This window comes from Berkeleyomyces rouxiae (assembly GCF_048999995.1).
Source record: "Berkeleyomyces rouxiae strain 22BRR77 chromosome Unknown BrBRR77_ptg000012l, whole genome shotgun sequence".
Classification (NCBI taxonomy): Eukaryota; Fungi; Ascomycota; class Sordariomycetes; order Microascales; family Ceratocystidaceae; genus Berkeleyomyces; species Berkeleyomyces rouxiae.
In genome coordinates this window covers 94,238-118,203 of record NW_027396502.1, presented here as the reverse complement: position 1 = coordinate 118,203, position 23,966 = coordinate 94,238, and the positions used below count along the sequence as shown (strand labels likewise).

Genomic DNA, 23,966 nt, shown 5'->3' with positions numbered 1-23,966 from the left:
TGGGATGGATGTGTGAGAGATGAGACGAAAAAAAGAGGGAAAGAAGAAGAAGAGGGAAAAAAAACTGAGAGGAGAATGGGAAAGGGCACTTGAAAGAGGCTTTGTCCCCAGGTTTGTACAAAAAGGGAAAGTCTTGGTTAGAGAAGGGGGAAAAAATAGCTAACAACAGGAGAAGAAACCACCGGGAAGTAGTATGTACACCTCGATGTGGCAGCAGCTACCATGAGAGCTAGGCCAGGCGTACAAGCACAGGTAAAAGGACAGTACAAAGTACAAGTACACGCATGTACGCATGCTTTGGATTTGGCAGCTCGGAAAAGGAGGGAGGCTGAATGCCTAGAGTCGTGCTTAGTGCGCTGTATCTAGCAACAGTTTGTCCTGTAGCAGTGGGGCAGGCTACGTATACAGAGGCAGAGGCAGGGCACAAGTATGTACCTATGTCCGTATCATGTAGAGGTACATGCATGTAACTAGACCTAGGAGGACTTTGTTCAAGTCAGTCTCTGCTCGTGACCTCTTTTTTCCATTGTCTTTCTTCTTGCTTACCCTTTCCAAGGGACAAACTACCATAGGAGGGGAGAATGGGAGGCGTTCCTCGCCAGTCAAATGTCCCCATTGACAACATAGTAGTAGTAGTGATGGGAGATAGGGATGTCTTCAGGTTTGGTTCCAGAGTTGCTTGAAGTATGTACCAATGTGTACAGATTTGTACCTGTACTTGTTCCTTTATTTGTGTGCCTGCAGCTGGATAAGTACACAAGACATGTTCAGAAGTAAGTTGACAGTGAAACGATCGTATATTTAGATGTGTTTAAGATAAGTGATCTTGAGTCCAAGGAAGCAGGCAGAACCCTAGCCAGGGAGTCTACAAGGATGTACATACCGACTTGTACCTGTAGGGAGCAGCTTCCGCCTGAGCCACCTGCAAGTACAATTCCCATCCATCCATCCATCCACGATGTTGTACACATACAAGTGCTTCCACGCAAATCTGGCGGCCCCGCTTTAGAACCGCCACTTCGAGGGAAACTCGGCGCCGGAATGAGGAATGAGATGGTAGAAACAAGCCCCAGACTTGCTTAATTTCTATTCTCTATTCCGATTCTTCCTTGTTGCACTCGAGAACGAAACAAAAGAAGAAGAAGAAGACAAGAGAAAACGATGGGGCTCTATAGGACATGTAAGTAGAAGTACTTGTACCCAAGGTGAGAAATATTTTCAAAACAAAATTTATGAAAAAAAGACATAGTTAAAAGAGAAAGAAAGCAAGGTGGCGGTGTCGAAAAGCTCCAAAGGTAAAGAAAAGGTGGCGGAGGGATAGAAGGATGGGGAGGGCGTAATGGAATATTCATGTAGATACTTATGTACATATGGATAGAAGCAAGCGCCCCTCTCTTGTGTCTAGGGCAGAAGGGGTCGTCGACGAGCTTAATTCTTTGCTGTCAAGCTATTAAAAGACCACATTGTGCCTGATGCATTATCCCGTAGCCAACGTTTCAGCGGCAATAAGTCGACAGGTATACACCACCATTCTTCCCCATCTTCCTCCTGTTCCCTTGTTATGTGTGCAATGGTTGTCGCATACGACCAGTGATCGCTCTATTCTTTGTTACCTCTAAGGCCACTGCATGATTCACTTATAGTTAGTCATTTGAAATTGTAAAACTACCTCTGTGTATATCCCCAGGTGCTTGTACATACATACAGGACATATCTTCACACGCACACCAACCCCTTCCCCTATTGATGAAATATTTATTTTGTCTCGGTATCAGCTTCTACAAACTGCCTCCGTACACGTTCGCAGTAGCTGAGTAGCATGTATTCTAGAATTATACCAAGACGTATAGAGGGCAATTCAGGAGGTTGAGAAAACTTCCATACATGCATACGAATTTGTCCCATGTAATAACTATTAGAATCCATATAACTAGTAGCCGCCCTGTTCCTACACAACCATCCATTCCCTTGTTTCTATCCCTGTGAAGGGAGTGTATTCAAACTTTTTTGTATGCAAAACAGAGGGAAAAGGGAGGATGGCGAGGAGGGATGTTGTCTGTGTCAAAATGAGAGACCAAGGGTTTCCATTAGAAACTGTTGAACCAATCACTTCCAGCGACCAAGTCTCGGATGTGGATTCTCAATGCCCACACTACGCTTGCACATATAAATATCTACTGCGTTTGGCAATAGGTCTTGTATGACCACTTGCCGAATTTCTAGTACTACTTGTGTCTGGGTGTGGGTGTTTTTAGTGTTTGGTTCTAAGGTAACTAAGTATGTCATGTTGTGTCCTATGAGCCCCAGCCACCAACACCCTGCTTGAGGGGATATTCTGACTTTTTGAGCTGTGTCCATCTAGTATTAGAGTCAAACATGCATGCAGATTGAGAATTGACTCCCTTCTTTCAGGTCCAAGGAAAGGGATTAAGCGCTGGAAGAGAACTCCCTCAAGAATTACAAAAATAGAAGTTTTAAAAAAAGATTTAAAAAAAAAAAAGGCCTGTGAGGCAATTCAGCCATGGACGACACACCACAAAGGCAAATATACTCGAAGACGAGTCACTTCACGTGGCACGTATATAAAGCAACCACTCAAACCACGTCGTTTCCAAGTCTTTGTTCACCAAGTCATGACAAGGCCTTCTAAAATCTAGACTTAGCCCTATATTCGATTCAAGGCGTGGTTCATACCCTAGCTAGAAACGAATAGTTGTATGGGTACATACATCGACCATCCTCCTTTCTTTCTGTACTTGGTAGATTGAATCAAGTCTCATTGGTTAGCCAAGAAATATCACACGACGACACATGTCTAACTACCTACCTAACTAAACCTCTGTCTACCTGTCCGTAACTAGTTTTTGACTTCTGACAAGTTCCGAAGGCAAAAAGAACACATGACAATGACTCTTTTGTACAGAGGCTTGTGCTTGGCTTGTCCAGCACAAGAAATTTGTGTTCTAAATTTAAAACGTAGTCGTAGCCCTGCTTGGACCGAAGGATTGTGGCTGATCTTGTGAATTTCCTGGGAAATGGATCGGAAATGTCACCTTATTTTTTTGGAGAAGGGTCAGTAAATTAGTTAACAGTTGGTTCCCCTCTTATTGTGTTTTGGCTACGTTCAAACTTTTGTACCGTTGTAGTATAAATAGGGGTTTCTTTACCCTAACCCGTACTCACGTAATCATATTTCCACAATAGACCATGCTCCACAATAAATGCAAATATCGCGTCAAATCATGGCAACTAAGAGTTACCTTTCTTCTACGCGTCCGGACACAATGATTCAAACACGCGGCACTCGCGACATCAAAAGAAGTGCACAGAGTTCCGATTGATAGGACGACTTTATTAATGAATTGAAGAAGTAAAATAATAGGATACTAGTCATCGCCATCTCTCGCACAAATTTCTCCTGAGAACACTTGTTAACACGAACTAGTTATAAGGTCAGACAAAGGTTCTTCACGTCAAGGAGCTGTTTCCCATGAATTATTTTTCTGTCAACTTTGAATCCCGATCCGACGAAGCTCCCATGACAATCTATTCGACCAATGTGCTTGTTCGCATGATTTTGGCGGAAGGCTGATTTCGTTACTGGCATTCGAGGGCCGACAATCAGGTCACATCATCAGCACACAACTATGCATGCTGTTAGACTAAGGGTACATTTCAAAAGTCTACCGTAAGGCCCCGAAGATCGTTCACCAAGAGTGAATACCACTCATTATTGGGGGAGGGAATGATTTTGATTTGAAAGTCTTTATTTACCTGTCTACTCGCGAGGTATTCTCGGCATACGACAGGCGGTGAGAAAAGGGGCGAACGTCGACGAGATCAACCCACGAGAGGGGAAAAAGACGGGCTCAAGGCCTCACAACTCGAAAAAGGAATAGACGCAGCATTGGGGTTGATTGATTGATTCTTTATTTACCTGTCTACTCGCGAGACGCAGCATTGGGGATATGTGCGCGCTCGTTCAAACCCACAACGAGGGGGAAATGTTCGTTTTTTTGGTGAGGGGGCGACATCTTGAACTCAAAGGTGCCACCCCGAGGGTTGTAGGAGGGAAGGTTCGTTGAGATACTGCTCGGAAGTGCCAGGCTTCGCGCCGACGCTCCGTAAGCTTCCCAATTCCGGCGCTGCCCCAGGAAGACGTCATCCATATTTCACTGGAAATTTGGTTCTCGAAAGAGAGAGAAAAAGAAAATACTCGCGGGGGCCATTCGGGGATCGAACCCGAGACCTGACACATTCACGGTTCGCCGCGTTGGACTTAGAAGCCCGAAGCATCAATCATACCACTAGACCAATGGCCCCGTGACATCGTGACAGGTTTTCGGAAAATAAGAGTTAGAAAGGAAAATGGCGGTGACTAAGAATGAACACAACTTTTTCGTAGCGCAACGCATCGTCTGCTGATCCAAAAAGAATGGCACATCCCAAGGAGAGGTTGATGAGATTTGCTGTTTGCTTCACGATTGGAAGGGAGGCACCGAGCACTTGTCACTGGATGCAGTTGTTGGCGCTGTTAGATGGGTCCCGGGCCACACCAACGTCCACGGAAACGAGCTCGTCGACGGGCTGGCAAAGAGAGGATGTGAGAGCGAGGTCCTGCTTGTCAGGCCTGGCGGCATGTCCCTTGCGTCAGCACGCAGATGGAAGAAGTTGCAGCTGAACGCTGAGTTCAAGGCGTGGACCGAGAGTTGCGAGCCTAGAAGCCACATTGGGGCTCACTTCGAGTCGACAAACGCCTACAAGGTTGACTGGCTCAAGGGCCAACAAAGATCCACTATCGCTCGCATCCTGACTGCCCGAGCGGGCCATGGCGACTTCGCGGAGTACCATGACCGGTTCGACCACACAGAGGCCGAGAAGAACTGCCCGCTTTGCCAGCAGCCAAAGGAACCCTTCCACCCTTGGTCCTGTGTGAGCAACAAGCGACGACTGCGGAAGAACTTTGTCAAAAAGCTACTCCGCAAAAACAACTCATGCAAGTATCTTGCAAAGAGATTGGAGGTGAAATGGCGCCATTACAGAGCGCACGCACCGAGAGAGGCGATTCCATCAACAGGCGCAACAATTTCAGAGGATGAACGAGCGAGGGGGAGCGGGGGGAGGTGATGAGAGTGGTTTTGTTTTTTTTCTGTGTTTCTGCGTGTTTTGTGTTCTTTTATTTTCTTTGCTATTCCCTTTTTTTATATTTTTTATATTTTTTATATTTTTTATATTTTTTATATTTTTTATATTTTTTTTAGTTTTTTATTTTTTTTTTACTTGTTTTTTTTTGCTCATAGCGGAGTGTGGACCACTGGTTCTTCGGGGCTTGGGGATGGTGCGCCATCCCGAACACACAGAAACGATGGGCGTGTCGAGCGGAGGACTTTAAACTTCCGTCCGGTAACCAATCCGGCGTCTTGTGATCTTAGTGATTTTGGTAGACGATAAATATAGTCAAGTCAAGTCAACAACACCTTTCACAAACAACTTTCGCGAGAACCACCATACTGGTAACAGTCAATCAGCGAAACGACCACAGACTTACAAGAATTAATCGAGAACAATCCCCTTATCCAGAAATGGAGTGCGACGATGCACCAGGAAGCGCCCAGGTGGCGCGACCCGCGAAAGACCAGCCCACGACCAGCGCAACGGACGCGCACACGGAGGTCGACATTGAGATGGTCAACACGAACGACGCCCAGCAAGAGACTCCGACCAGCTCGTCAATGGAGCTGATGATTGTCGACAAGCCCGACGAACAAATCGAGAAGAATGAGGGCTCGACACTGCCCAACACCCCCAAGGAGAACGAGAAGCGTGGGGCGGCCACCGAGAAAGACCGCAATCTCGCCATGGCCAGAAAGCACATCGCGGGAGAGATGAAGAAGATAGAACTGCGCGCTGAGGCGTACCTCTGGCTCGCAGAAAAGATTCCCGAAATGTGCAACGAAGCCGTCGCCATGGCTAAAGGCGACGCGAACGTGAGGAAGCTGGCAGGACACGTGTCCCAGGAGTTCAGAGCTATGCTCCAGAAGCTCCAGGGTGGCACTACCCCTGCCCCTTCAGGCAACCCTAAGAACTACAAGCAAGGGTCTGCCAAAGCCCCGAAGCCCACACCGGGTTACACGAACAACAACAACAACAACAACAACAGGAGCTACGCAAGCACCGCGGCAGAGGCCGACGGTGGCAAGGGACAAGCAGTCACCCTGAAAAAAAAGACTGCCCCCAAGCCCAAGACAAAGACACCGACAACAGAGGAAGAGAAAAAAGTGCGAGTTTTTGTCCGAGGACCAGCGGCCGCAAATGAAGCGGACGCCAGCAACGAGATCGCCAAGGTCCTTGGCGGCAAGCCCGCCGAGATCCAGGTCAAGAAAGTGAACTCGGGCTGGGCGTTCTACACGACCAAGGGTGCGGTGTCAGCCGAGAAGCTGAACCGCGTCAAGGAAGCGTGTGGGGCGAAAGCGTGCGAAATTGACAAAAGATGGACGCATGCACGCATCACTGGCCTATCAGACTTCTATGTCGTAGGCGAGAACGGACCGGTGACCAAGAAGAACGAAGAGTGGTTCATCGGACAGATAACGGAGCAAACCGGTGGAGAAGTGAAATCCATTAAGTGGCAATTCGAAACCGAGAAGTACATGGACGCCACACTCCGTATTGCAGTGGACCTACCCGAGGGCCAGACCCTCCCCAACAGTGTGAAATTCGAGGGGAGCTCAAACCCGGCCACGGCCAAGAAGTGCCGGACCCCCTCACTGCCGCTGTGCCGTACCTGCTGGGCGACACACCCGACAGCGGGGTGCAAAGAAAAGCCACGGTGCCGCCTGTGCGGGAGCCCAGACCACAGAGAGGGACAACACGCTGGATCCCGCGCCGCATGCATCGTGTGCAAGGCTCCGGACCATTCAGCAGGGGACTCCGCTTGCAAGCGAGGCACTCGCCCGGATCGCACAACCCCAAAGCCAACGGAAAACACGCCAGCCAACCCCCAGGACGACAACCAGGCTCGCAAGAGAAAGAGACTTTCCCCGGCGGAGCAGCCGACTCCGCGGCCCGAGATCATCCGAGAACGCTCCCAGCGAGATGAATGTTAGGACACCTAACAGTATGGAGCGTCAACGTGGGAAGAGGGGGGCCTAACCATGAACTGGCTCTACGCGAAGCCGTCAGGCAACGGGTAGACGTCGTGTTTGTGCAGGAGCCCTGGATTGGACCGCGTAAGGACAAAACGAAGTTCCACCCAGAATTCACTCTGCATAGCCCGAGAGAAGGATGGTTGGATCGACCACGGAGCATCGCCTACGTGCGGAAAGACATCGAGACACTTGAAACACATCAGGCCCACCCGGACCTGTGTCCAATCCGCATCAAGAGGACAAAGGGCGTGCTTCGGCTTTTGGGAGTGTACAATGCGCCGGAGAGGTGCTTGCGAGCCGGTGAGGGATTGCAAGAACTGATGCGTACAGAAAAAGAACACGCATGGGTTGCATTGGGAGACTTCAACGCCCACCACGGTACATGGGACGCCAACGACAAAGAAAACAACGACGGGATGACCCTGAAAAATTGGCTGACTGACCAAGGGCTGACTGTGCTGAACCAGAGAGACAAACCAACGCACAGAGCCGGGAGGGTGATAGATCTGGTCGTGGTGCCGCACGCGGCGGTAGTGAAATGGGAGACCCGCATGAAAGTTGTTCCCGGAAGCACAAGCGACCACGAGATACTCGAGCTAGAGATAGAAGCGAGAGCGTCTCGAAAACGACCAGAGGCAAGGTGGAGACTAGGGAAGATGGATGTGGACCGTTTCGTGGCGGAGTGCGCAAGAGAGAACAGCGGCCTGGAGTGGCTGCTCACCGGTAGCGGAAGCGGAGCAGACAGAGCGGACGACCTTGCCGGGAGACTAGTCGCAGCAGTGGGAAGGGCACTGGATGTGTCGACACCAAAAACACCACCCAACACCGACCTCAAACCATGGTGGAACGAAAATTGCAAACGGTGCAACGCCAGGATGAGGGAGGCACGCGACGAAATTCGAGAAAGACTGGGAGACCTCACATTGCGAGCGGCATACGTCAAGGAGCAAAAGGCAATGCAATGGGCGGTCGTCCAGGCCAAGAGGGCCCTCATGAGTAAGATCATCAACGGATTCAACGAAACGAGAGATGTATTCCGCGCGATCAAATGGGCCAACGACAAGACCGACAGACGTATTCCACTGTTGCAGAGACCAGACGGTACGAAGACGACCTGCACAGCAGAATCCGTGGCTCTCCTTCTCGAAACCCATACTAAGCCACACACAGGCTCAGAATGGCGGTTTCAGGAGCCCAACCCCGACGCAATTGAGTGGCCCCCTCTGTCTTCGGACGAGGTGAAGGCTGCCATCTGGAAACCTGCGAACACTGCGCCGGGAGCGGACCGCATCCCCAATGAGGTATGGAAAAGGGCGTGGAAACCTCTAGGTAATCTGATAACGGGACTATATAACCTATGCCTAGACAGCGGACACCACCCGAGCACATTCAAGAAAGCCGACCTCGTGGCAATACCGAAGCCAGGACGCTCACGCCAAGCACCACGCTCGTATCGCCTAATCTCACTTCTCCCCACTCTGGGCAAAGGCCTCGAGAGAGCAGTGGCTAGGCGGCTCGCGGAAGAGTCGATAGAGAGAGAAACCATCCCGAGAAACTACATCTGCGCCGTGCCAAAAAGGGCCGTTACCGACATGCTCATTGAGCTCCGCGGAAGAATCGAGGACGCCCAGGATTGGAAAAAGGTCACCTCAATTTTCACGTTCGACATCAAGGGAGCTTTTGATGCAGTTGACCCAGCGAGAATGGAACACCGTCTGGTTGAGAACCGCTGGCCAACGAAGCTATGCCGATGGGTCAGAAGCTTCATGGAAGATAGGGCTGCAAGCATGCGCACCGAAGGAGGCGTCACCACAACCCTTGTAGGAGGTTCCCTCCCGCAAGGCTCGCCGGTCTCGCCAGTGCTGTACATGCTCTTCATGGCCCCATTGTACAAGAGAAACCCCGCACTTCTCGGATACGCAGACGATGGGTCTCTGGTGGTTAGTGGTCCTGCTTTTAGCAAGAACTGCGAAGTCATCCAAATTCTCATGAGGGAAGTGTTGAGGTGGACGGCCAACAATGGACTGGAGATCGACCCCGGAAAGTCAACACTGCTGCACGTCAAGGGCAGAAGAAAGGTCGCAGAAAATCCGTCCGTCACAGTGGAGGGTCTAGGCACGATTGAACCCACCCCGGCTAATTCCTCGATGCGATGGCTGGGGCTGCATCTGGACGCCAAACTTCTCTTCGACAAGCACATCGCGCACGTGACCGCGGGCATCAACCGAGTGGCGAACGGCCTGAGGTATCTGGCCGGTTGCTACAAGGGAGCAGATACGAAAAGCATGCTCCATGCGGTATGCGCGTGCGCTCTGAGCAAGGCACTCTTTGCGGTCAGCTCTTGGACTGGGACGGAAACGACAAAAACGGCCTCAGACAAGATAAATGTTGCCCTTAGAAAATGCTTACGGGCGGCTCTCCCTATGTATCGCACCACGCCAAGAGAATGCATACACCATGCGGCAAGCTTCCCACCTTTCGAGCTCCTCCTGGAAGATGAAAAGAGACGAGAGGCGGTACGGTGGCACAGACTCGACGACAAGCATCTACTTCGAGGGCCGCAGTACAATCCAGTGGTGGTGAGGCTACGAAAACTGCTACCTGCCGAAATGGAGAAGCACACCAGGCTCGGGCCAAACGCAGTTGGGCCAGACATGCCGTCTCGAACGTGGCTAGACAAGGAAAAAGAAGCAGAGGCACACAGAGCGGAAGTTGAGATGGCCACCCCGGGAACGATCATTGCCTACTCCGACGGATCGAAGCACGAGAATGGAAACGCGGGCGCGGGTTGGGCGATTACGGAAGATGGGGCTACGCTAGAGGAAGGGCACGTAGCTCTGGGAAAATGGATGGAAGTGGCCGACGCAGAGGCGATTGGCGCTCTCAAAGCAGCGAGGCGGGCCACGGCGCGCGATGGTACCGAGGAAATCTGGCTTTGTCTGGACAACCAAGGAATAGTGAACCGCCTCCGCAACCCATCCACCAGAAACAGCACATCTCAGGACGTTATTGATGAGACAAAGACAGCCCTTCGCCGCTGGGCGAGCGAGAGTCCCGAGAGGAGAGTCCATGTGCTGTGGGTCCCAGGCCATATGGGCTTGAAAGTCAACGAACTGGCAGACGCGTAAGCAAAACTGGGGTGCCAACAGACGACAACAGAACCCCGCGTCAGCCTGGCCGGAGCACGGAGATGGAGGCGAGACCGTCTAAGTCTCGAATACGGAGAATGGTGGCAGAAGCAAAAAGGATACCGCCCACTGGGAACTGGTGTCCCCGCCGAACCCCCCTTCCGTGTCTCCCGCTACGACGGCCTCACCAGGATTGAGCTAGGCCACATCCTGGCGGCCAGAACCGGAGATGGTGACTTTGACAAGTACCATGACCGATGGGAACACAACTGTCCACGCGGGTGCCGAGCTTGCAACCAGCCAAAGGAACGAGGACACTGGTGGACGTGCAGGGCACTTCCGAGGTCGTGGAGCCAGAGATTTGCTGACAAGCTTCTGAAAACAACAAAAGCAACAAGTCACGTTGCCAGCGTTTTACGCCGCAATCTCAAGTTCCTTGAGGAAAGACAACAGCCCGAGCGCCCCGAGGCCACCCAGCCACCGCCCACTGCCAGCACCGAGACATGAAGGTGGGATTTTGGAGGAGAGATGAGAGTGGAAGAGAGATGGGAGAGGAAGGAGGAAAGGTTGGGTTGGGAGGAGACGAGGTAGTCGGGTCGGAAGGAGATGTCGAGGAGGATTCCATGAGGAGGTTGTGGGGGGTCCTTTTCCCGTCCACCAACTACAGAGGAGGGAAAACTTTCAAAAAATGCAGCAACGGCCATGCCCGCAAGAGGACAAAACCACGCGTAATCCACCGGGGACAATCCCCCGTGCCGAGAGCCGGTGGCCTTTTAGACTAGACTTCACGCGGTTTGTTGCAAACCAAAAACACCAGGTAACCAACCCTGGAACCCCGCAGGTTCGCCCCTGGGCTGCGCTGGACAGAGAGTCCTCCTGGCTTCAATGCCGGACCCTAAAAAGTCACAGGAGATGCTTGAAGTCTACGCGCACCTGCAATCGCTGACCGCCCGGGAGTAGTTTGGAAGATGACATCATCCGACTGCTTCCGTCCGGAATATGCCGTTGTATTGCTGCGAAATAACAGTAGGTAGACGTAAAAGAATAAAATCAAATCAAATCAAATCAAAAAAAGAACTATGGCGCGTTCAGTATAGTCAAGTCAGCTCAGGTTCAAATCCGACGTTGAAGAATAGAAGCAGAAGGATAAACTGGTATCCTCTGAAGGTTCCTCTGGTACGGGTTCTTCCACCCGCGCAACGGCTCGGGTTCTTTTATGCCACGCTGGTTTTCGTGGTCAACTTTGTGTCTGGCCACGTGTCTCGGTTGAACGAATGTTGGTGTGCGCCATCCCGAACACCTGGAAACCGTGCGACGGTCGAGCGGAGGACAACAAACATCTGACTAGTAAGCAATCTGGTGTCGTTTGATCTTGGTGATTTGTGTAGACGTTAAACAGTCAAGTCAAATGTTCAATCCTGACGTTAAAGAATACCTTCAAACAGTCAAGCATGTCCTCGGGCTGCGCCGTCCCTATTCTCCCGATTTTGAGGTGTGTGTTTGTCTTCAGCTTACACCCTTCCCGAAACACTCTCCCTGCAACCCCCGGCCCATCATCGCCACCACACACATCAGTTCGTGGAACCTGCTTTGCAACTCCGGACTGCCCACATCCTTCTTTTCTGTGTTTCCTTTATCTTTATTTTGATCCGCCGTATCATTCCTGGGCCGTTTCCAGTGGAGAGCTTTGAATAAACTATCACGACTGTAAACTATTAGTTATAGCAATGAAATGACAAGGTTTCATTTCATATATTTTACATCAATCGGAGTGTTCTCAAACACTCATAAGATGACCTGGCAGGAGGTCCTGGCAACCGGGCAGCGGCAGAGCCGACTGCCGGTAACCTCCGATTTGGACTGCCTTGGTGGCTGTAGCCTCCCAGCTCAAAAGAAACTGTAGACGCCGACTCGGGGTCTCCTTGGAAATGACATGGTGTTGTTATTGGTGTCTACTTTTACACCATGTGGCAGGACCCGTAGTGTGGCAAGGTTACCTGACCGGTCAAATGGGCGTCACGCGTGGCTAATCCACTTGTGAGAAAATAAAAACCGCGAAATGTGCAGGTTCATGCCTGAACAAAAAAAAGGAAAAAAACGCTCCGAACACGGAGACTAGTAGCCTCCAAAAAACCCTAAAGTTACCGCGATAGCCCTGGTAAAATAACCCAGGCGAAATCAAATCAAGTCAAGCTTGGTGAGAGCATGTAAGTACAGAGTCTATTCCATACATCCAGTCATTGTCATGCGTCAGACGTGGATTGGAGTTATGTCACCATGTTGGAGACAACTGAGATGGAGTTGTGAGTCAACCCTAATACTGGCAGATTCAAGGGTTTACACTCACAATACATCAACAAAACTGTCTTCTTTCAAGGCTTCTCCCACTACAACGTCTCTCTCTGCAAGAAATACAGAACTATGTGTCGAGTTGTAGTTTCGATCGAGCGGGAGACATGTGCAGGGCCACGCTGAAAGAGGAGAGTACGGGAATATCATGAAACACGTACGGAGTGGCGTACAATGTATAAAATACTGACTCACGATGGCGCTGTAGATGGTATTTCCATCAACTATCTAGTTACATGCATTTCAAGGGCCTGACGTTGCAACAAGTATTCATGAGCCAAGTAAATAGATACCACATACCTCTAATCCTCACATAGGCCTAATACCACATGGTGAAACATGAGAACAGTGGGGGGGGGGTTGCTCGTCATGTAAAGTAGCAGTGTTCACAAGGCCCGTGGTGGAAAGCTTATGAAGTTGTGAAGTGGGCGGCGATCCAAGCCCAAACAAACCTTGGCTGTTGTCCGTTCCATTATCGCCCCTGCAGAGATGGAGGCAGCGTGTGCCCATTGAAGAACCCTGCACATTGATGCCCTGCAGAAAGGCCCCTGAGTGGCTTGTTTCGCTAAGGACCGAGACCCACTTGAGTGGTGGTTTTCGCAGAAGTATCGCTTGGAGGAAGCGTTGCTGATTTTCAGGGCCTATAGTTTTATGCAAATCTTGAAGGAACACTTGTGCAAGTGCATCTAATAGATATGTATGTACATACATACATACATACATACATCCATGTCGGAATGCGTGGCCTCCATGATCTGACGTAAAACTCGGGAAAGCATACAAGTACACACAAATGTACTTGTGTGCCTACAAAATTCGCACTGTTATCTGTCTATACAGCGCCTATTGTATGATAACTTGTACAATATGGCTTGTGAATGTTCAAATAGAGCCACGACAGGTCGGTCTGGAGAAGGAGGTAGTTACCCTTACTTGCGCTCATGTCCCGATGAAGCCAGACCTTCAATTTCCGTCCCTTGTCCCTTCGTCTATGCGTACAAAGAACTATGTAACTATGTACATATGTAGCCACACAAGTAAACAGGTACACAAGTACCAAGGCATTGTTTTTTCCTTGGGCACGGATAGGTTTGCAGTACAGCAGGCGGTCTGTTCATTGGATGCTTGCAACAAGTGCCCGCTTTACAAGCCACAAGCTTGCCCATGTTTTCTGGAATTTGCATGATTGGGTGCTTGCCACTACAAGAAACAGCGTGATGTGATGGCTGTGGGTCGTTGGACCCATCTAGAACACATACATACATATGTACATGGCAGTTGTGAATTGAACCGAGGGTTTTATTCATAAATACTGAAGTAAGTTGTGCTATCTACTGGTATTTATGAGGGGAATGAGTGGCGGAGCCTGGTGTGGAGGTTAGGGTTAGGGTTACACCACAACAACAGTAATGGCCGTGCTTGTAATTCTGGTAGTTAGCCAATAACCACTTCATCAAAAGATTTCCATTGATGCACCGAGTTTTGTTTTATTTTTATTCTTCTCTTTCTCTTTCTCTCTTTTTCTTTTGCATATACATACAAACAACACAATTCAATGCATCTGCATTTCTAGGAGTTCGTACAGGCTGCTGCCACAAGCCATCGTGTAGCCGGTTCTTGTTCTCTCTTCGTCTTCTCCCTAACTACTACACTTTTGTAGCAGCTGGGTGCTCTTGAAGGTCGCGTGCGCTCATATTCGTTTGGGTAGTTAACTATAAATCTTGATTTTTTTTACCTTCTCTGTCTCTGTTCCTCCAAGTCCTGGCACTTGTAGCATTTTTTCTGTAGTCTTAAAGCACACGACATCCCCAAGATATTCCACACGTCTATAGATACACCAAGAACTCTGACTACACCAGAACAAGCACTTCTACAAATACTTGTCAGTATATTGCTGTGCCTCTCCTCACTTGGCCCGAATTCAAGGCTGTTTCTGTTTTTGTCTCTGGCCTTCCATTCTTAACTGTCTTCTGAGTTTTTTTCTCTTGAAGTATTCGCTGCAGTTTTTTTGCCGAAGACATACTGAGAAGCACAAATTTACATTTTTTTGAACAGTGAGTCCGCTCACTCCACTGCGCAAGTTTTCTTGTGCAGTTGTAGTTTCTGGCTTTTGTTCACGTCCCCTTCGGAGGTTCTTACTTGACCTGGTCAGTGCAGTTGCTTGAAGCATTTGCGGCACCATTTTTTTTTTGCTCATAGCAACAGGCCTCCCCCCATAACAAGCGTTGGACGTGTCTCAGGTTCCCTCTCTCATTTTCTCACCTTCTCTTCCTCTTCCTTTTGCTTTTTTTTTTTTCCCCCTTCTCCCCATACTTGTCTTTCAGCCGCTTCACACTTTGGTGACTACTCTGCTTCTCTTTTTTTTTTTTTTTCTTTTCTTTTCTTCTTTTCCCGTTCATCCTTCTTGTCAATCGTTTTATCCCTTCTTTCTCGACACAAATATCCGAATACTATTTCGTGCCACTGTTCATTCTTTCGACGACAATACCGGAATCGCGTGCAGTGTTTTATTTATCACTGTTCTTGGTCTTTCTTTCATCTCCATCTAGAGTGTTTGGCTGTTTCCATTTCGGTTCATTCGTTATAGTGTTATTTTGATCGCCCGGAACCGAATACAAATCTGCTTGACATATCCATCGCCCCTTCGATCGTTGATTTCTAGCCATCTTGGATACTACATTGGCTGTCTCAATATTACAAAGGCAGTTCAAGCGACATCATCTCACCAAATTTACAACGCCAGCCAAACACTGCCCAATTTATTTTTGCCAGCAATTATCATAAATTATCATATAGTCAACGAAGGAAGAGCGGTTTTCACTCGCAACTATGAGTCTCGGCGACGGAGAAATCGTCATAGAGACGACGAGTGATGAAGTTTTTCGTGAAGGTATGCGCAAGATCGAGGTTGCGTTTTCGCATCGACTCGTATGTCATGGTGTTCCTGGAATACAGCTAACTAATCCCCTCCTCTTCTCTTACCTTAGCTCTAAAAGCCCGGGAACTCTACCCAAGAAACGATACTGGCTGCGCGGTCTGCCAAAGTGGCGTAACACTCAGATGTGATGACTCCTGTTATACGACTCCAGGCTATCAATGTGTGCAGGTGGTTTCTGTGTCCAACTGTCGCGAGTGTCCCATGACCAAATGCCAACCAATTACTGGTGGAAATTCGACTTCGTCCTCCGCAACCAGCTCATCTTCAGATTCATCCGGGGATGGGGGTGGCCATAATGGGCCAAATGTCGGTGTTATCGCTGGAGCCACTATCGGCGGTGTGATTCTTATCTCAACAGTTGCTTTTTTGGTCTGGTTCTTTTTCATCAAGAAGAAGCGTGCTCAGCAGCGAACTTCGAGTTCTTATAAGGAAATGGCCAGTGAGAAGAGCTCTGTCGAACAAACAACAGCAAGAGCTGCGAACCGATCTTCCATGCACACAGTTCACTCTATCGCCTCGACTGTGCTCACCAGAGCTTCCAACATCATTCAGATTGCCTACATTCCGGGCGTAACAAACCGCACCAATCCCACCTCACCAACCGTTCTTGTCCCGCCTGTTCCACCTATTCCTATCCAGGTCACTGGCACCGGAAATAACACACCTAGAAACTTTGAAGACCAGCACTTTTTTATGCCTGGAGACCTCCGTGCGTCAACATACTCCGACATGTCTGGGTTTTCTGACCGCACCTCCTTTGCCCGCCAGTCTTATGCCATGCGCTCTAGTGTTGCATCAACTGTTTACGGAAAGAATGCTATTATTGTCGCGGCACCCCAGACTGGCATGCGTGTTAAGCCTGCCATGGTCTCCGTCCGTCCCAACCATTCTGGCCCTGGTGGCGTTGTGCCTCCCATGCCAACTGTAGACATCGACAAGTACGCGCGTCCGAAAAGCCGGGCTGAGAGTACTTTCTCAGTTGGGTCGACATTTGTCAACTCAGCTTCTGCCGCTACTGTTACACCTGTAAAAGGTCAAGCTATCCGTGTTGTCGGTGGCAAGAAGAACAACAGTAGTCCGCTGACAACTACTGATACCCCCGACTCGGTTTCAATGGACTCGGCGTCCACCGTTGGTAATAACATCAACCAAACTAGTCCTTTCCTCGACCCAGACGAGACATCAACGGTTCCTGCCAGAATGAGTGCTGTCATGGAAGAGGACGCTTCATGTGCCTCACCAATGACCACAATCATGGAGTGCAAGTCAGAAGAAGGGTCAAATAGGCCCAACGACCCTACAAAGAGAGGGTCCAGTCCCTTTAGCGATGCTTTCGCGACGAGGGATTAAACCTGAGTGGATATCTTCCATTTCTTCTTTTCTCTCTCTTCTTGAGCTAATGATTTCTCATGACCGGCGTACTTCCTGGAAGCTCCTCAAGACATTGTGGGATATTTTGCCTTGTTCTATTGTGGCCGATATATACCCTTCGATGTGTTTCTTCTATTCTCCTTTTATTCTCTCCTTACTGTACAGGTCATTTATAGGCGGGCCTTTTTTTGCCATGTTTGGACATAGTGCTCTGATCTCGGGCTCTTTTCTTTTTTACCCTTGGAATCCTCTTGTTGCTAATTCCCAGGCTGCTGTTCTTTTTGTATATCTCTCAGGTTGATCCATTATCTGCAATATCTGCACTTCATTCCTTGTTTCCGATTTGACTTGAATTTATGCTTCCTGTCTCTACTTTAGTAGGCTGTTTTTGGAGTTGAAATTCCTTGATTTGTTGATCGATTCCCTTTGTACCATGAAATTGACATCATTGTTGGTTCTTTGCAATACTAAATAAACATGTGATGCCATTTTTGATTCGATGATATTCGTATGCATGCAATTCGCCTGCATTGAAGTATTAACTGACATTGTCCCAATGAAGATAAATCTCGCTCAACGCCTTTAAATGTTTTCGTGAACAGGCTAGTGAAGATAGTTTGAGTCCTGTTGTCTCACGTTGGTTTCAGTTCTTTATCTAAAGCTTGCCGTCAACTACAGGGACATTTTGCAAGTGAAGCCGAGTCTAACATACATACGTATATTTGATACTTATGTAAATACTTGGCTCTACAAGATCAAGAGCCAGCCAATCGATAACCCATCATAAAATATAGCGAGTGGACTTAGGCTATATGCTACTGGAACATATGCTAGGAATACACCATGGTCATCATGGCCACTTAAACATAATGCCTTTCCTAGGACAAAGACAGTTATAAATATTCACACAGGATCAAAGATAATACAAACTTGACGCGTATATTGTGACTTTCGCAGGCAAATGTAGTACTATTCCTAGTATGGAGTCGATGCAGCTTCAGTTACACGAAGCGTAGTAGAAGCAAGAAATGGGTATGTTTATGTGGAGGGGAATCGATCAGGAATTGGCTGGAAGGGGAAAGGGGCGGGAACGGGCGGAAGCTTGTTGGGGTGTGGAGCTTTGGAGTGAAGAACATTGACGGTGTGGAAAAGAAAATACAAGAGAAAAAAAAAGAAGGAAAAAGAAGAAAATAATTGCCACCAGTCAAAGCATCGAGCCATGTATATGAGAAAAGAAGAAAGGATACATTTCAACAAGTAGAATAAGGCTTTGAAGAGCTTGCTTGAAGCTTCTAGTTAAGAAAAGCACAATCAGAGGACAAGAGAAATAAATCAAAACTCCTGAGAATCTGGGGAACAATCATGAGACACTGTCGAAGAGCGAAGAACAATGGAGGCAAAAAAGAGCGTATAGTCCAAAAAAAACGAAAAAAAGCGAAGCATTGTAACAAGAAAAATAGGACAAGTTGTCGCGAGACAAAATGGTTGGTGAAGATCAACAACACACCAAAGTGTGTGGCCAAGATAGAGTGCAAACTAGTAGGCGATGGAGAAGTAGGAGTAAATTGCATGAGACGTATACTTTTCGTGGCGGTTAGTTGTCTGTCCCTGTGTGACTTGGGGTCTCGAGGCGGGGAAGCGGTTTCTGGATCGATGGCAGCAATGGCGGTAAATGGAAGAAGACTAATATTGGGATTGAAAATTAGGGACAACTTGTTGACAAAGGATATGGCGGTGGGTAGAGCTGTTGTGCAAGGTGAAGGGACGAAAAGAGAAGGCGAATTTGCACGTAGCAGCATCGGTGAGTTCAGCCCCCTGTTGTTCATAACACGACACAGCGATGCTTCTGACGGTAGTAGCGATTGTTCCCGTCAGGGGCTGAGCTGCTGGCCTGCTGGCGCGAAGATTTTGCCGTGTTCTGACGACCAGTCACCATTTGTGGCGGCCGCGTGACTTGCTGGCGCTGATCACGTAGCTTGCGAACAACATCGTAAAAGGCCTTTTCAACATTGACACAGTTTTTGGCTGAAGTCTCGACAAAGTCACAGCGCAGCTCGCGCGCCAACGCGTGGCCCTCCTGTGTAGAGACCTCTCGTTCTGTCACCCGGTCGCTCTTGTTTCCCACCAGCATGACGGAAACAGGAAGCTGCTGCGGCGGGGTCGCCGCCACAGGCGAGGCAGGATAGGATGGCGAGGCGGAGAAGGACTCCTTGACCCGGATGATTTGGTGGTGAAACTTCCGGATCCGTGTGAATGAGGACCGCGACGAAATGCTATACACGAGTACAAAGCCCTCGCCGTCTCGGATCCATTGATCACGCAGTGCTGTGTACTCTTCTTGGCCTGCCGTGTCGAGCACCTCGAGCATACACGGCTGGTTGTCGATAACAACTTGTTTGCGGTAGGAATCTTCGATCGTGGGGTCGTACTAGAGGAGAGGGGGAGATACACGAGTCAGTCTTTTGTATTGAATACAGGTGCTTGTAACCAAGTGGAGGTAAGTTGCTAGTTAATACACGGAGTTGGGGTTGTGCCTAAGAAAGAGAGTGATTTAAGCGGAGAAGGGGGGACGGAGACAGGGACGGGATAGGAGGAGATGGGGAGTTACAGGTGGACGGGAAGTCGACAACGGAAGATAGAGAAGGGAAAGGGGCGGCCGAGGCGGGAGAGCCAGAACAAATAGAAAGACTCACCGTTTCAACGAAATGTTGTAAGCACAACTGGATCGTCAGGGCCGTCTTTCCAACACCACCATCGCCAAGAACCACCAATTTATACAGAACCATACGGCCTGCCATTGTGACAGAGCAAGCGACTAGAGTGTGGACGTCGATATAGGGGAAGGCAGGGCGCAATGCGTGTTGTTTAATTTCAAGTGAGTGGTCGAGAGGCTTGCCGTACTGCTTCTAAAAGGTTGGAATCGAACAGGTGACGATTGGGGGGGGGGGGGAGCGAATAAAAAATGTGTTCTGTTTCGGCTGGTTTGGAGGTGGTTTCTGGCGTTCCTGAATTTAGAGGCAATTCGTGTCTTTGATTCGGGGGTGGCAGTTGGATTGGGGGGTTAGACGTCGAGATTTTTTTCTTCGCTTTTAGTGGGTGGTGGTGTGTTGCATTGGCACAACTGGGAGGTTGTTGTTGTTATCTGCAAATCCCTTTGTAAATGAGGAGAGGTTGAAGCCTAGCTTAGCGATAGTACAACATAGCATGACCTGCAAGTAGGAAGGCTATGGGAGGATGAAGAAGGGTTACAAAGCTTGGATATTTGGTCCAAGCAGAAGAAAAAATCAAGAAGAACCCTAACCCTACACCATGCGTGAGATAAATTAGGCACTGCCGAGACCCTAAAAGACGGTGAAAAGGAGAAGGGGAGGGGGCTGAGAAACTATCTCTCGGTACATAATGCCGAGGGTTTCCAACCCTAGGTTCCTCACATGTGCTAGGCTTGTGTGTAACAAGTTGAGTCTGCAACGACAGACTGAAGTCGACCTAACAACAGACTACGCAGTTGATTGATTTTCGATTCGGCAGTTGGGCCAAAGGCAACAAAAGGAATCTCCTTGCTTCAAGACCGATACGAAAGCAGTCATGTATATGAAGAAGCTATAAGTGTTCAGAAACTGCTACCAAAGCGCCGTGGATACAGAAATATGTCTACTGCACATAGACGGGACCATATGGAGGTGAAGTTTCTCGTATACTTATTAATATGGCCTTGCATGAGTAGCACCACACATGAATATAAAGATCGAATGTATCGAATGTGTAAGAATGAAGGAATTTACTATCTACCCACTTGAATCGATGACAGAGTTCCTGACACAAATACCTCTTTTGGATTAATGGCTTATGAGAGCAAACATTGTGGCATTTTTATCCAAGATTGGGTATATTCTATTTGGACAAACTGGGGGTTTGAGGTAGTTAGTGAATTAAAAGGTGTATTGGAGAGGTGTGTTGAAGTGGGAGATGATTTTAAATCAAAGAATCGCCAGAAACAAAAGATTTGGTGCCGATGTGTACGTAATATGTAATAGTTAATCAAATTTGGGCTGTTGATTTGTGACATGTGTGGAGCAGACGCAAGCGGACACAAGGCCGGGGAAAAGAGACAACTTAGATGTCTTTAGGAGTCAGTCTCTAACATAAGAAATGTTAGGGTTGTTATATGGGATACATCAACAAACCCTTCGGGATCCAAAGATAGTCGTTTGATTCACGAGGCCGAGAAGTTGGGGAAAAATCCTGTATTTCCGGGGTTCCAAGGCCCTTGTGAGCCTATACACCGCCATACCGTCGGTGTTGACGTGTAGAGGCTTAATCCATTCTTGTTGGACAGCCCTGTGTATGAAATGGTAGATCGCGTTGAGATGTAGAGTCTTTTTGTTGGGAGAAGGACGACTCATGTTGGAAATGGCCTTGGTAGTCAAACTTTAGTGTGAGTGGTTTCTGAATATCGGAAACATGACGGGAGTCAGAAAGATCTGCCAGTAGGCGTCGCATGAAGCGCACGTTCTTTGCTGCGGTGGTAGTAGCGAGATAATCCGCATCAGCAATTGACTCAGCTTGGATGGTTTGCTTTACGGTGCGCCAGAAGATGGGACACCCAACTAGTTTGAAGAGGTACCCAGAGATGCTCTTGCGGTCTTCATTGTTTCGGTTGTGTAAGAAAACCTCTTGCAATGGGCGATGGATGATAGCTTGGGAAGTGTTTTCCTGTGGTTGTTGCTCCGTCTGTCTCAATCCTGGGCCTACCAGTTCCGAGGAGACTGAATCAACGTCTTCATGTACGAAGCTGAACGTGATAAGAGGTCTGTTTGCCGCGGTGATGATCACAGTAGCATCCTCACTTGCTTGATTGACTGATTGGTGGGCCGAGGAAGTAGAGTCGGAAGTGTGTTTGTGCGCTTCTATGGCAGCCATAGCAACCTGGGTAGCGTTCTCATTGGCGCCCAAAGCCAGGCGGGCAGCATGGGACGTAAGATCCAGTAACTCTTTCGCTGTAAAGTCCATGATCTCGGCTGTTTGAGAAGAGTTGGTTAGCTGCTGAACAGCTTGCGCAACCCTGGTAATAGCTCGTTGTGTGTTCCTGGTATTTCTTGCTTGTCGATAGCAGATGTTGGAGCCGGAACTGGGATTGGCGAGACAATAGAGATCAGAGCAGCAGCAGGTGCTAGGGAAGGAGAGACGGTATAGATGAGACATATGTTTGGCAGGATGCCTTTGTTAGCTGAATTGCTTGAAGGTGGTGCAACAATAGTAGTAGGACCCTGAGGTTCAGGACGCTTGGGGAAGCGGCACTGGAGGAAGTACCGCCTTGAGTCTGCGCATATGGAGTTAGAGTTTCTCCCAAAATGTCATGATCCTTATATGAAAATTCCGAAATAGTTGGGGGTATGTTCTCGTCAAGACAACGGACATAGTGGAGAGAATGCGTCCTTCGTCGATAAAATATACTCCATAGATTGTGTCTCCTTGATATCCCAGAAAGATTCCGTAGTTGATGCGCACCGCTGTTTGCGTCTTGAGGAAATATCTCCGCTCGGAGACTATGACCAGCGCGAACTGGGTTCATTTCCTTTCAAATTGGCTTGTCTCGCTGTTGATCGACCTCATGATTTTATCCGGAGTTGGCCACTTATCCTTAGGAACGTCGTCTGTGAGATGGCGAAGTCGAGTAAGCTAGACTTCACTTTTGTATTGGGCAGAATTGGCCATCATTTCTGTGATGAAGATGGGCGGTAGTCCATATTCGTGAATCTGGAGCTTCTCATTGAGGCTTTGAAACCTAATGGCGTATTGCAGCGGAGAGGCATTTTCGACGTTGCCAATCAATGACTATATCTTGAGTTACATTGACTGGAGGCAAAATTCTCCGAGTACCGAAGAACGTGTCGAGAGCCTCAAAGATATCGCGCATTGTGAAGTCGAGTACTGACCCTACACCGTGCACCAGCGCATTAGGATCCGTGAGGAAGATAACATCTCTCGCACGTTCGAGAAAACTTGGGGCCGTCGTGGTACTTCACCCGCAGTACGTATCCGAGAAACTCCGCCTCTTCGGAGGATTCTCCCGTGGTCTCAAAGCACAGCTTGATGCTGCCTTTTCTGCCTCCCTCTTTCAACGCGTTGAGGTAGAGGCAAGTTGGAGTGGCTCTAAAACCCTTCGTAGCTTCGTCTGCAGCCTCGTCTTTAGACAGTCGGTGCTCCTTGCCGTCGGACCCTCTCTGCGTGGCTGGTGCCTGATTGAATCGCACCCGTGTCTGGTCGTCCGGGGGATCCTGAAAGTATACTCTTTGTGAGGTACTTCAGCCCCGGCCGGTGAGCGCCAGATTGCTCATGAAGCGGTGCCGTAGCCGCTTATCATGGCTCAGGCAGCCCCCACGGGTGCTCTGGCGTATTCTTAGCCTCGCACTTGGCGGAGGTGAGAGCTGCCGACTCATGTTTGAGCCACCTGTGGTAACCAGGCTAGTCTGAATCCGTAGTGGTTTGGGGAGTTTCCTTTTGTTTTTAACCATGTTGAAGGTGTTTATATTCCATAATGGCTCATAGTGGTCGTTGTTGTTGTTGTTGTGTTCTTTTACGTCTTAAATCTTCCTCATCGGGAAACAGCGATGGGGCCCGTAGTGGCGTCGAAACATAATCTACCCGAAAGGTGTCAAACTATAAAGGGTAGTAGACCATGATGCAACGCCATAATACATAACACAACTTAAGACCTAAGTAAGTCACAAACAAAATCGTGTGGACGTCTTGGATCGTTCTACGGACGCTATGTGAACGCCACGTCATGGATCGTCATGAGAGCGTCATGAAAACGGCACAACCCCATTGCGTGCCTGCTATGAAACGCCATGAACCGATATATGATTATTAAAGGAACATCAATGAATGATGACCTTAGAATCTCGGGGAACCCGTCATCAAAATTAGAAGACTTACTATACAGATAGAACATGATAGAAGTTACTCACGCAACAATGGGTACGAACCAGGAGTATATGGAGGGAGGATATCCTACGAGCTAGAGAAGGA

At 48.8% G+C, this 23,966-nt stretch overlaps 5 protein-coding genes across 5 annotated transcripts; 4 read left to right on the top strand and 1 right to left on the bottom strand.

The window, feature by feature from the left end:
- Window positions 1-5,582: 5,582 nt before the first annotated feature.
- Window positions 5,583-7,106, top strand: BROUX77_007302 (uncharacterized protein; the record flags this gene model as incomplete). The annotated part of the gene is made up of 1 exon (XM_073752383.1): window positions 5,583-7,106. One exon carries the CDS (start codon window positions 5,583-5,585, stop codon window positions 7,104-7,106), a length of 1,524 nt encoding a protein of 507 aa, XP_073601595.1.
- Window positions 7,107-8,023: 917 nt separating this feature from the next.
- Window positions 8,024-9,731, top strand: BROUX77_007301 (uncharacterized protein; the record flags this gene model as incomplete). The annotated part of the gene is made up of 3 exons (XM_073752382.1): window positions 8,024-8,249; window positions 8,319-9,393; window positions 9,653-9,731. 3 exons carry the CDS (start codon window positions 8,024-8,026, stop codon window positions 9,729-9,731), a joined length of 1,380 nt encoding a protein of 459 aa, XP_073601594.1.
- Window positions 9,732-9,802: 71 nt separating this feature from the next.
- On the top strand, window positions 9,803-10,783 carry BROUX77_007300 (uncharacterized protein; the record flags this gene model as incomplete). Its single annotated transcript, XM_073752381.1, has 2 exons — window positions 9,803-10,272; window positions 10,687-10,783. 2 exons carry the CDS (start codon window positions 9,803-9,805, stop codon window positions 10,781-10,783), a joined length of 567 nt encoding a protein of 188 aa, XP_073601593.1.
- A 4,671-nt stretch (window positions 10,784-15,454) lies between these two features.
- BROUX77_007299 (uncharacterized protein) lies at window positions 15,455-16,913 on the top strand (the record flags this gene model as incomplete). Its single annotated transcript, XM_073752380.1, has 2 exons — window positions 15,455-15,515; window positions 15,613-16,913. 2 exons carry the CDS (start codon window positions 15,455-15,457, stop codon window positions 16,911-16,913), a joined length of 1,362 nt encoding a protein of 453 aa, XP_073601592.1.
- A 1,843-nt stretch (window positions 16,914-18,756) lies between these two features.
- On the bottom strand, window positions 18,757-19,732 carry BROUX77_007298 (uncharacterized protein; the record flags this gene model as incomplete). Its single annotated transcript, XM_073752379.1, has 2 exons — window positions 18,757-19,362; window positions 19,628-19,732. The coding sequence occupies 2 exons, from the start codon at window positions 19,730-19,732 to the stop codon at window positions 18,757-18,759; spliced, it is 711 nt and encodes a 236-aa protein (XP_073601591.1).
- Window positions 19,733-23,966: the final 4,234 nt, after the last annotated feature.